The 13,120-nt window shown below is 35.3% G+C and overlaps 1 protein-coding gene across 1 annotated transcript; it reads right to left on the bottom strand.

Annotated features, from left to right (window-relative positions):
- Nucleotides 1–6,888: 6,888 nt before the first annotated feature.
- Nucleotides 6,889–13,035, bottom strand: eca (transmembrane p24 trafficking protein eclair). Its single transcript, XM_071591981.1, has 5 exons — nucleotides 12,858–13,035; nucleotides 12,626–12,741; nucleotides 12,255–12,359; nucleotides 12,034–12,180; nucleotides 6,889–7,474 (listed from the first exon to the last, which is right to left on the bottom strand). Exons 1-5 carry the CDS (start codon nucleotides 12,991–12,993, stop codon nucleotides 7,325–7,327), a joined length of 654 nt encoding a protein of 217 aa, XP_071448082.1. The 5' UTR covers nucleotides 12,994–13,035; the 3' UTR covers nucleotides 6,889–7,324.
- Between the last annotated feature and the right edge of the window lie 85 nt (nucleotides 13,036–13,120).

Genomic DNA, 13,120 nt, shown 5'->3' with positions numbered 1-13,120 from the left:
AGTGAAGACTTTTTTTAGAAAACCTAAGTCATCGTTTGCAGCTTGTTGCAAGTCCCCTGGAACTGCAGGAAGAAATTTTTGCCAATAGTGAGATAAAATAAAATGCAACGAGGCAGCTGATGACCATTTCGAAAGTGGACTTATTTTGAAAAATGGTAGAGATGCTGGGTTATGTGTGTGAGGCCCCAAGGATAGTATTCTAAGTGGACTAAGGCCTCATTGTTCTATATATTTTTTCTTGATGTCTTTATTAAGTAATGTCCACAGGGAATAGAATGGCAGGATTGCAGAGTTTTATAAAAGAGGGTGGGGACGCCATATTTGTTTGCCACAATTTATCCAGGTACATCCAGAGAATTAAGTTCAACCAATCATACCAGCAGAAACAATTATCAATGTATGCCTTTTCATGATCTTTTTGATAAAATGATGAGCCAGTGTCTCTCTAATGACACGAGGGCATTAATAACAGCCTTTCCTCCAAGTTTCAATCTTCTAGAAATCTTAAATTATATTCCCGTTAAATGTCTTTCACCTAGCTCTCCAATGAGGATGTCTACTTTTTAGTATACCCTTTTCTCCTGCATATCTTTCCCAGTTCTAGTGTGGATAGTAGTACATATTGTTATTATTATTAGGTAATCTACCGGTTAAGGTAGGTTTTTGGATGGACAAAATTACTAATTCAACAATTTGTGACCCCCAGCAAAACACAACATCCTACTCTACATCAGGTCCCTCTTCATATCTGAGTACTTCATCCCGTCCAACATCCCTATCCTGTTCCTTCCCTTTCCTCTTTTGCCTAACATTCTCCCCTCAATCACAGTCTTCAACATCCCACTGCCGGCCAATACCCCCTTCATCCACTTCTCCTGCCTCCATAGGATTTCTCCCAATAAACCCCTCTCTTTGCCCACCATACAAAGTACTTCCTCATTTGATTTCTTCTCTGCCCATTTCACCTTCTCCATTCTTCTCCACACCCACATTTCAAAAGCTTCCAGTCTACGTCTATCGTCCTGCTTCAATGACCACGTTTCCACGCCGTAAATAGCTACGCTCCATATCAAAGTTTTTATGAGTCTTTTCTTAACATCCTTACTCAATGTCCCTGTGATCAACTCCCTCCTCCTTGTGAAAGCCTCTTTGCCTAATGCAATTCTTCTCCTTACGTCCCTACTACTTTTACCGCTCTAGTTTTTGCCCTCCTATTTTAATGTTTAGCTTAGCCTTTTTCTTTCTAGAAAAGTGCATAACCTTTGTTTTATTAATATTGATTCTCATCCCATACACGTGATCCTATTGCAGTAATGAGATTATTAATCGAGAGGAATATAGAACACAACCAGGAGGTATCTGCCTGTTTCGTAGATTTCAAAAAAGCATTTGATAGAGTGAACTGGGAAAAACTAACGAGTATTCTGCAGAAAATAGGAATAGATTGGAGGGAAAGGAGGCTAATCCGCAACCTGTACATGTCTCAGACTGCTCAGGTGCGGGTGGGGAACGGGGAGTTGGATGGGCAACGTTAGGAAGAGGTGTATGGCAGGGTTGCCCATTATCACCGTTGCTGTCCAACCCATATGCGGAGGAAATGATTAAAGAGGCATGGGAAGAACTGGAGGTAGGAATGAAAGTGGGCGGGGAATTCGTAAAATCAGTTAGGTTTGCTGATGACCAAGCTTTAGTTTGTCAGTCAGCCAAGGGGTTACAAGGATTGCTTAGTGCATGAGAAACTCAATGCGACAGATATGGGATTAGAATCAATAGTAATAAAACAAAGATTATGTGATTTTCCAGAAATGAAAAGGCCAACCCAGCATCAAAATAGGAGGGCAAAAACTAGATCATGTAGAACAGTTACGTTATCTCAGAAGTGTTTTTGACCAAAATGGACAAAGTACTAGGGACGTTAGGAGAAGAATTGCGCTAGGCAAAGAGGCTTCACAAGGAGGAGGGAGTTGATGATAGGGACGTTGGGTAAGAATGTTAAGAGATGGCCTCTCAAAACTTCCATGTTGAGTGTATTGATGTATGGCCATGGAAGCAAGATGATAGACATGGATTGCTGGCCTTAGAAATGTGAGTTTGGGGAATGATGGATCAGGTGAATTGGAGCAAAAGGAAAACAAATGAGCAAGGGCTAAATATTTTGGGTGAGGAGAGGGGTTTGTTGGGAGAAATGACGGAATGCACAACATACCAAAGGGCCAGAGACATGTTGAAGATAAGGGGAGACTTAAAAAATATTTTAGGGGATGACTCTGGGTCTATTAACCGAGTCTTAAGTTTTTTAAGGTCAACCGGTTTAATGGGGCAGCTTTAGCTTTGGAGCTCATAATTTTAATGCTTTTGATTTTAGCATTTTCCTTTTTTTTTTGTTTTTTTTATTTGTTTATATATTTATTCGTATTTATTTGTTTACTTATTCCTAGTTTAAAAGGAACATAAGTTTTACGTTATGACAGTGGTGCAAAATGACCATAGCTGTCGACGCACCCTACAAACCCCTAAAACTACTACTACTACTACTCCAATGTAGGCAGGAAAAATGGATGAGGGGCATATTGATCAACAGTGGGATGTTGAAGACCGTAATAGAGGAGAGAATGTTAGGCAAATGGGGAAAGGGAAGGAAAAGGATAGGGATGTTGGACGGGATGAAGGGAGGAAGGAAGTACTCAGAGATGAAGAGCGCCCTTATGTAGAGTAGGTTGCTAGATTTTGTATTTTGTTAGGAGTCACAAAATATTTATTTGGTAGTTGTGTCCATCCAAAAACCTACCTTAACCGGTAGATGACCGTATAATAATATTTACCAGGGTGTGCAATATGGTTAAGGTTCCATTTGAATCATAAATGTATTAGGGCATGAAAATTAATTATTTAAATCCTATATTTTAAAATTTTCCCTGCATCTTTGGTGTGTTGGCTTAATTTTCCAACACAATTTAGCTACTACTACAGCCGAAGTCCAACATGGCAAATAAGTTTTGCTAATGTTGATGCTTTCAAAATGTTATATTTCACTATACATACATATTTTTACCTTCTGCATTACCATGTGACTGAAATGTAAAAAAACATGGTTCAACTACTTTAAACATTTTTAACATAATGATCGTACCATAATTTTAAGAAGTAAACATATTAGAGATTTTTCATTGTCCACAAGAGCTTATGTAATCACAGACTCTATAGACTCAGATAAACCTCTTCTGCACTTCTAAAATATGTTGCCCTACATTCTACGGACTGCCCAAAATACTGATTCATTTGCTCCTGTAACTCAAATTGTCTACCATTCAGCTCCAGAGTGCTCTCAAATCTGCTGAATCCATATTTTGTCTTATTTTACTTCTAGTGCAAGCATTTTCCACACCCATATCTACCACTTGTCTCCATTTAAACTTTAAAAAAATTGTTGAAGAAGAATTCCATTTGCATTTCCCTTTTGTTTATCACGTGCTCGAGACATTTTAGACCAAAGAAATAAATTATTTTCCACTGGCCAAATAATTTGTTTCAATGCTTTATAAGAGTAAAGCATTAAATATCTTGTTTGGGTTTATAGTCATGAGAGTGAGTGTTATATGCATGAAATCTCATGCAAATTATTGAAAATACCTAAACGTAAGGAAGTCTCCGTTAGTGATGTTATGAACCTTGGAGTGAGTATACAGTGAAACCTCGTAATGCGAGCATGATATGTACCGCGGAATTTCCCTTAAACGAAACACTCGTTTAGTGAATCATTTTTTCCTTTTAAAGCTATGTAAAATACGATAATGCGTTTCATACCGAAAAAATAGACTTTTTGCAAGGTTTACTCTAAGAAAATTATATAGACGTGTTTTAAGATTGTGGTTCATGTTCACTGGTTCTTCAATCGCGGAATGAAACCACCGGTAATACGAATTCGATTCTTAGAAAACGAAAAAGAATCGAAACAATTAGTTTATTATGTATGATGCATTCATAACTCATTTTTAAAAGGAACCTGTCGAGATAAATATTTTTACCGATTTCAAATTTTTTGAAAACGCGACAGTATCATCATTTCATACATTTTAGCGCGCTTAGCCAATCTTATTAGGGTGATGCTTCTCAGTACACGATGTGACAGAGAAGTAGTCTTCATCTCTTCTCCTAACGCGGAATGAGCTACCTGGAATACGAATTAGACTGTAGAAAAAACTAATTAAAAATATTAGTTTATTATTTATGACGCATACCTTATTCTTTTTACTATAACACTGTCGATATACAGCCGACAAATCGTTTTTGAATTATTTCACTTTCCATGTTACGGTTATTTTTACTTTCATTTGATGGTCTTCGGGCCACTTTTTTCTGGATTAATTTTTTAAAATATTCATAAAATATAATTAAACTTTGCACGAAAATTCACAAATAACACGCCTGAACAAAAGTTTGACAACTGTACGATCACGAAGATGCTAGTGGATCTTGTGCTAAACCCAAGTAGCCGGCGCGACACTCCGGGAGTCCCCCTATCCTCGTCAATCGTTATGCGAAATATCACTTGCTGAGCGAGTTATTCTAAGGCACAACATTTTTTTTTCTCGTTATGTGAATTACTCGCAATCCGAGGTGCTCATCAAGCGAGGTTCCGCGGTATTTTGGGCCAAAATGAAAGGGAGAGATTTGGCAATCCCATGGTATGTACCTCTAAACTAAATGAGCCACCTGCACTGGCTATGACAATGAAGATGATAATGTCATATACCCAAAAAAAACAGCTTAATGTTGATCCTGAAGACGTTTTACTCACCACCCTGTTTCATAGGATCTACTAATGACGAAGGAGATGAAAATTACATAAACTGGGAAGGTTAATATTATGGAATGCAGACATGGTGGGGAGGTAGTTGAAAACAGTATAACTCCATATGGGATCATCTCTCGCTCTTTAACCATTAGATGCCGATATATCAGCTTCCCATATTTGCCTTAAAAAGCTCAAGGTGCCATTATATTGGCTCTAGTTTGAAACCAATATAAACATTGCTATGTAATGCAAATTGAGTATTAATCTCTGTAAAACTGTTTATGATATGTTTATTATTTCAAAATGGGAGTGTTTTTTTTATAAATTATGTATTTCGCATTGACAAAAGTTATTGCGTCTTTTTCCATTTCCCAGACACAGCTAATCAGACAAAAATCGTCATCAAAAACATCTTTTCACATCTTAAGGTTTCACTATGTAGATAACACTATCACTTTCTTCTTGTCATTTTGTATTAGCTCCCTGCCATGCACTTCTACCACAATGTTATCATTCGTAGGAAGATACTTTATGCAAGTCAAATTGCTAGGCGAATATTTTCTGTTCTTTTTTCAAAAAAGAACAGAACAATGGAACAACCAAAATAAAAAACCTCATTACAATATTGACCTAGAAAAGAAACATCATTGATATGGGGGAATCAAATTCTGGATAGTTCTGTATTAATTTATTGCCTTGCATTCTTTACATAAAGAGGAGCCAAATGAAAAAGAGACAAAGCTGAAATACAACAGCATGGATTTACTGCGGTAATGAAACTTTTCTAGAGGGAATTATTTTCAGAAGGATTATCATGCCTTTGTTGACAATTCATGTATGTTGACACTATATGTATTCCAAAGAAACTGCGGGAGATGACACAACAGTAACTTTCAACGGAGACATCCGCTAATATGCATTTCAATTCAGCAATTTCAGAGTGTAAAAATCATTCACCCTGACTGGGATTTGAACCCAGATCCCACAATATCCGGTCGAGTGCTTTAGCCTGTTAAGCTATCAAGGCGTCCTCTTAATCTCTGAAATTTTGGGGCTTTTAAAGGAACAAGATGTTTTGACAAAATACCGTACCTACAATGCCACAGGCATTCGTAGTCATGCATGATGCACCACAGTCAATGAGGTTAAATCCAACTTTTAAACACTTCGGCTGTTTATACCTTGACAAATTCCAAAGAAACTGTGGGAGGTGCCGCAACAGTAACTTTTAACTTATTGGGGATTCGAACCCAGATCCCTCAATATCCGGTCAAGTGCCCATATAGCTGGTACTATGAGAAAAGGAAAGGAAATTTCTTCCAGAAAATTTCAAAAAGAAATTATTAGTAGGGCAGAAGTTATGTTGTCGGCCGGGACCTGTTCTTGTCTGTGGTTTCTAGGAAAAATAATATCAAACGAGCCTGCCCTTCTTCTATCAAGTTGAGCAACTGCAATAGAGAGTGTAAAATATTGGAAGTAACTTGATTTTAATATAATAACTAGGATGGTTTTGAATGGTCATATTGTATGCAAGGAAAATTACCTGGCCCTGGGAAATCTCTGTCAAGGCATTTGTAATCAGTATCATTGAATATTTGGGTAGAGTAAGTTTCAATAACGGAATTCATCAAAAGTAGTACAAGGGCTGGATGCAAACAAGCGGCTAATTGCAGCTCTAATATTTGAAATGATCTAGAACTGTCTGCATTAGAAATAATAAACGCTTGCATGTGTTTTGCCGAAGACATATGCTGACAGAAAAGTACTTTTTCATATTATGCAATATTTCTCTTGAACAAATGCAAATATTAGCATCAAATTTGGATATGATAGTTAAATATGTAACATATTATAATATGCTACAATAATTGATAAATTTACAGGTTTTAATAGTTATATTATTTGTAACTAAAGTTTGGTGTTTCATTAAAAAATGTCTTGAACTAAATATTTTTTATAAAATTACTTTTTATTTTGACACATTCAAAAAATTTTTAAATAGAAACTAAAATGCTTTCCAAATTCAGTTAAAATTTCAATATCATTTATCTAAATACAGAATAACAAAAATTATTTGAAAATGAGCTTGAAATTTGCAGAAATAAAGTGTTAGCTTTCTGGTCTCGAAAACCAAAAATGGCATGAGAGGGAAAGGGGTTAGGAAGGAATACCAAAATGCAATTCTAATCCTTCAACTCATGAAAGTTTGAGTCACCAAGATCACTTCATCACAAAATTAAATGAAGTTTTTATTTTATCGTATCGCCAGTATTTATTTAAATATACAACAACACATAATCAGTCTGTAATACAATTTTTTTTAACTCCGTAAGAACTTTCTTTGTCCCCGATGTATTGAGACTTATCTTTAACAAAGATGACTTCAGTAACAAAAATGTCATTTGCAGCACTAATACTGCACTCTCTGCTTGCGTAGTGCTTGGTATCTTGATAGAACTGCTGCAGTTGAATGGATGAGATTATGATATCCACAAAATGAATGGACACCCTCCATGATTATGAAAATAACTACACCAATTTCTTAGCTTCAAAGAAGCTTTTGAGATGCTTCATTTGCCAGGCACCCATTACCAATAAGACACATGTTTGTGCTATTGACCACCACAGAACTCTCTGATTTGTGCTTTCACTGGTTTGCCGGAAACGCTCTTCACGGAACTGCAATAAAAACGATACAGATGGTTAACAATTTAATAATGCCATACAGGAGGAGGCATTTATCACACACCCTATGAAATGCAAAATTGCATTTTTAATGGAAAAAGTTGATGAAAACAGTAACTCATAATGGTATGACAACAAAGCTGTTGGACAATGCATTTGGAAATGAAATTGAAATTTTGGGGTTAGCTGCTTCACCCAGTCCCTTTGCCACACAGAGGTGCATGCTTCTCAGTTTGAAAACCACCTTTTTAGACCAAATTCAGAAAATTCTTGCCGAATATCTAACTTTAATTATCCATATGAGTAATGCAATAATTTTGATGACATAATTGCACTAAGTAGATGATGTGAAACAGCATTCTTCATGACTTTAGCATATTTTAATAAATACAACGTACATTAAAACAAACCAAACACACACAGTACCCACTGGATTGTGCAAAAGCTACATGGACAATATTTTAAACCATAAAAAAATTACAAAATGAGTTCACAAATAGCAGAAAATGCAAGAAAGAACCTTTTATGTTATGAATGGCTCACATGATGCCGATCCCCACCCTAAGATGACACAATACGAACACAGGACTTGCCCATGACCTAGTAATAGCATAGAATATGTCAAAATGTCTTTCCAATTATTTATCTCCTTGCACACCATATCATGATTCCCAGAAGCATGTTATACGAGATTAACGAACTGCATGGCTTTAACTTCCATTGAATATGATTTTTGATGATTTTTTTTCATGCTAAACCAGTAGAAATGGCAAAACCTCACAATGTAATATTCCCTCAAGCAGGAATCACCTCAAAAAAAGTGAATGCCAACTCTCCAGTGGCAATTTATGTCACAAATTAGCACAAGGCTAGTTCCCTCCATTGTCGCATGCGGTTAATATATTCTTGGCGGGAATTCAAACTCATGAGCATGATTTAATTACAAGAAATGAGTAACCTCACATTTACTCCCACTGAGAATATGTTAGTTATGACACGGTGAAATAAATGTAATCATTAGGTGAAAGTCGCACACTTCATAGACTCTGAACAAATCATTTTATTAGCTACCAATTCCTCAACTTCGGAGAAGCTTTTGTGATGTTTTATTGTCCAGCTACACATCACCAGAAGGATTAAAGTGTGAGATATTATACACCAAACAACTCCCTTATTAATGCTTTCACAGGTCTGTCGGAAACGCTCCTCTCGGAACTGCAATAAAAGTCAAATGAGTCATTAATTCTCTCAAAACCTCTTGTAATGTATCACACATTAGGTAATCAATGGAGTCTTATTATTGGGGATCAAGATCAAACAACCTATCATCACCTGATGTGAACAGCAAATGCCTACCATCTCCAAAATGAACATAATCATAAAATACTGATACACTCCTTTTCAATGTATTTCAGAGTGGTAAATTAACGATCCAAAAAGAAAATTTATTTCCTGCTTAGTTGTGTACCTGTATGCTCTAATCCAAGGAACCCATGTCTCCCATTGTACGGCACATTCCTTCATCTCAAATGTCTAGATACCCTCAATAGGACATAGATATTGCATATTTCCATTGAGCAGCTTGTTAAAAGTAACATAGAGTAATGATCCATTGAATGAAATACATTTTTATGGCAAAAGCTATTTTTTTACGATTTGACTATAAATAATTAAGTTTTCAGAAATTTTTAAAATTCAAATTCATAATTTATTACTCCACGAACAAACAACAAATGCCAGAGAACATGTAGTTAGGTGCTCTGTGAGGCATTGCAGGGATAAAGTGCGTCTGCAGGAAATTTTATATGAAACATAATAACCAACACAGCAAATTCAGAAATGTTGGCCCTGAAATGCACAAGACATGCTCCCTCTAGAAATCGTGCCTCAGGAAAATTCAGGAATGAAAACAATCACAAATAATTTATGGAATTTTGTGATGCATTACCCAAAAACTTGATTAAAGATGGATGAAGATCTAACACCAATACATCATTGCAATTATGATGGTCTAACATTCTTTCTAGCCAACTATGATCTCTTCTGCTATAACTTTTTTAGGGAATGTGTAACCATCTTTACAACATTACCACAGGCAGAATTCAAAATGACAGAACAATCATTATTGGTTATTTTTGCATAAATGAGAGAGTGTGTTTATGCCTAAAACTGAAATGTTTGATCAGTTAATTAAGATAATATTATTGTATATTAGTATTTATTGAAATATCAGGAATTGCCATCTCACAATATTGAGAGTAGGTAGATGTCACCACAAAATAAGTGAAAACATGAAGAAAAAAGCTACTGCACATTTTGCTTTTGATTGCTACTTTTGCAGTTATCAAACTCATGGAAAGCCAATAAGGGCAACAAAAGGAGAATTGTACCAACAAAAGACAGATAATCAAGAATAAAATAATGAAGAGTACAAGAGGATTCGTGAAATAATAGTCGCAAAGACAATAACACAATTGGTTTAGGAAGAACTGGTTAAGACTTTGAAACCTTACACCAAGAAAGGAGGACATAATAATAATGGGCATGCTTGAGATAAAGGAGAGGGTGATTTTTGATAGAGGATTCTGGTTGAAAAGGTAATTAAATGAATAAGTGCTAAAAAGAATAAAGTAGATAACATCAAGGAAAAATAATTTATTCTATTACAGTTGACCTGAGAAGGTTGTAGATGCTATGGAATTGAGAATTTTAGAAAATCAAGGAAGATAATTCCATTTTTTCTGGAGATATAAGGAATTAGAGAGCAATTAAAGAAGAAAAATGCAAAAACCTACTCCACACATTCTCCCTAGAATGTTTCTATCAAGATAAAAGATAAAACTTTTCCGAGACCTTCACCAATTACCATAAAGAACAGGTTACATAAAAGAGAAACCACAATTTAATATTTCATCAGCAATAAGGATTATTTTCAGTTGGTATATGAATTTATTAATTAATAATTTTATGGAAAGGAAAAACAATAAAATTTTGCTTGAAGTGTTTCCTTAGAATATTTATCCTTCATGCTTTCTCTTGTATTTGAAAAAATTTCTGTTCCAGAGAAACGTTTTGTCTTCATTATTTGCATGAGGACAGAAGAGGACAGCGTCAACAAGCTTCTGAATGGCATGTTTCATCATAGACACGCCAAAGTCAATTATAGAAGTTTTACAACATAACGATTAGATATTAGATACCTTTTTGCTTTTTCATTCTTACAAATATATGCACGAATAATGAATGCTACTTTTTTGGTATTTTGGGAGCTGGGTGTTCATAACTCAAAAACCAAAAGAGATTTACATTCAAAAATATTGTTCAGATATACCTGTAAGCAAGATGAATGACAGCAACTTAAGCATGGTTTATATTCAAATTTAAAATGATACAATTGACGAATCTACGTTTTTTATTTTGCTATTGATTAACAATGTGCCATCAATGCTAATAAATTACTCACTCCTGAAAAAATGATGTAATCCACAAGGATAGAAAAAAATAATCTTTCAGCAAGGACCCCTAGTTTGTGCGAAAACTACGAAATACTTAAACATTGACCTTCCTCCCACCAGCATGTGATGCTATATCAATAACAGTGTAACAGTAAGTGGATTGATCTGATTTGTGTTAAAATACCATATCTTAAGAGATGATCATAAAAATCTGGAGGTAATTCACACGATTGGCAGGATTTATGTTAATGAGTTTTGCTTCCACTTTAATGAATCTACACGAGAACCAAATAAACTACCTATTTCCAAAGTGGTTACAGGGTGTTCAGAATAAATGGTAACTCTCCAGCTGTTCTCACAAACTCTCCTCCAGAGCACTAACAAAAATCATTAAAACTGTCTCATCTCAATTTTTCTTCAAATAGTGAGGTGGTAGTTCTTACACAAAAATCTTTACTATCTTTGATAAAAATGAGTGCAAGAATGTCTTTTGAGTAGACATCTTACCTCTAATTAAACATTATGTCTCAGAATTCTCCTCAGGCTTTCATAATTCTGAGGTGGACCCTATGCAGGTGTTCCAGTGTTTCCCTCAAATAAACTAGACTCTTGTATAATCCACCACAGAATCTGACATCTCATAGCTAGTATGCAAATAATGTCACCATTTCAGATAGTGCAAGAATATACAATCTGCTCTAACTTACCGCAAACTGCTTGAACCCAATTCCCTTTTATTGGTCACATTTCTACCCATACTGTACTTCAGGGATTTTTCTCTCTCAGAAGAGGGAGTCAGCATCATTTATCACTACCACATTTAAGTGCAAAATGATACATAAATTTTAATAGAAATGTTGAAAAGATGGGACAACAGTTTCATGGAAGCAGGACAACCAGAAAACTCTTATTCCTGGGCTCTTTTGGAAATGCACCATCACGATCTTCGCAAGATTTGGTAACATAAACGCAATAAAGCCTTCTTCAATTCTAAAATTGTACATTAAAAACTAAGAATTGTATGCATTTACAATTTACATAGAATTCTTATATTCTACCAGCCAATGTCGTAAGTTTCCGATCAATGATAATACATACCCTTTGGTAATTCTGTTCCTTTGTTATCTGTTCCACCTGATCAAGCAACTGCCTGACCCTGAGCTGCAATTCCGTTAATTTTTCTTTTTGAGCTACATTCGCGTAATCAATGGCATGTTCTCCAACTTGAATGTCCAAGTGGACACGCTAAAATAGATTTAATTCAAAACTTGAATAATTGTTTTTCTCGACACACATTTATCTCTCAAGACAATACTTACCAACTGCGTCCCACTAAACCACTTCGTACTATTTGAGTATAAGCATATCACATGCTCGCCGGGTGTATGAGAAGTGAATGTAAATCTTCCCTCAGAGCTATATACCTAAAAGTAAAATTTAATAAATAATTGTTTCAAAACATCATTAAGCACGCTAACATTAACAGTCACGCATTCTTAATAATTAAATCACATATAACGATTATAATAACCATGAAATATTCATTACTTATGGAAAATGAGTAACTAACCCCAATGGGCTAGATTTTGCTGTTACATTCAATGGACTCTAATTAGCTATGAAACAAATTCCATTACTTTATTGAAATGAATGATAAAACAATTTTAATGAAACAGAGGGTACTTCTCACCCTAGACAGAATTGTCTTTTCCTCCGGGTCTTTCACTTCAACGTGCATTCCTATGCCGGGACTAGATGGCATAAACCCACCCGTCCGTGGATCATACAGTTGAACCTTGTAATTACCTGAAATGTATTAGGCCTAATAAATATACAATATTCCCGAAATGTTGACAAAATAGTGATATTAACTTATCAGAGCACGGCAAGAAAGTAAGAACATAAATATGACGTTTACCTACCAATCACCATAGTTTCATCCGGAATTTCCTCAATAAAACATTTTCGCTCAGTTTCTCCTATATGAAAATAAAGAGCATGTGTGCTACCTAAATACAAAAGCATGAGAAGAAGACTAAAGAACTTCATCTTAGTCATAGTAAACACACCAGCTGTGTTTTCGCCACCGTGTCTCCCTCAACAATTCTAGTCAAATGCAAAATATTATTATTGTCAAGTATGTAACTTTACATAATTATTTTATGTACAACAAATTTAAAATTTA

This window comes from Hetaerina americana, unplaced genomic scaffold (assembly GCF_022747635.1).
Source record: "Hetaerina americana unplaced genomic scaffold, ioHetAmer1.1.p SCAF_5, whole genome shotgun sequence".
Classification (NCBI taxonomy): Eukaryota; Metazoa; Arthropoda; class Insecta; order Odonata; family Calopterygidae; genus Hetaerina; species Hetaerina americana.
This window is presented reverse-complemented; position numbering and strand designations above follow the sequence as displayed.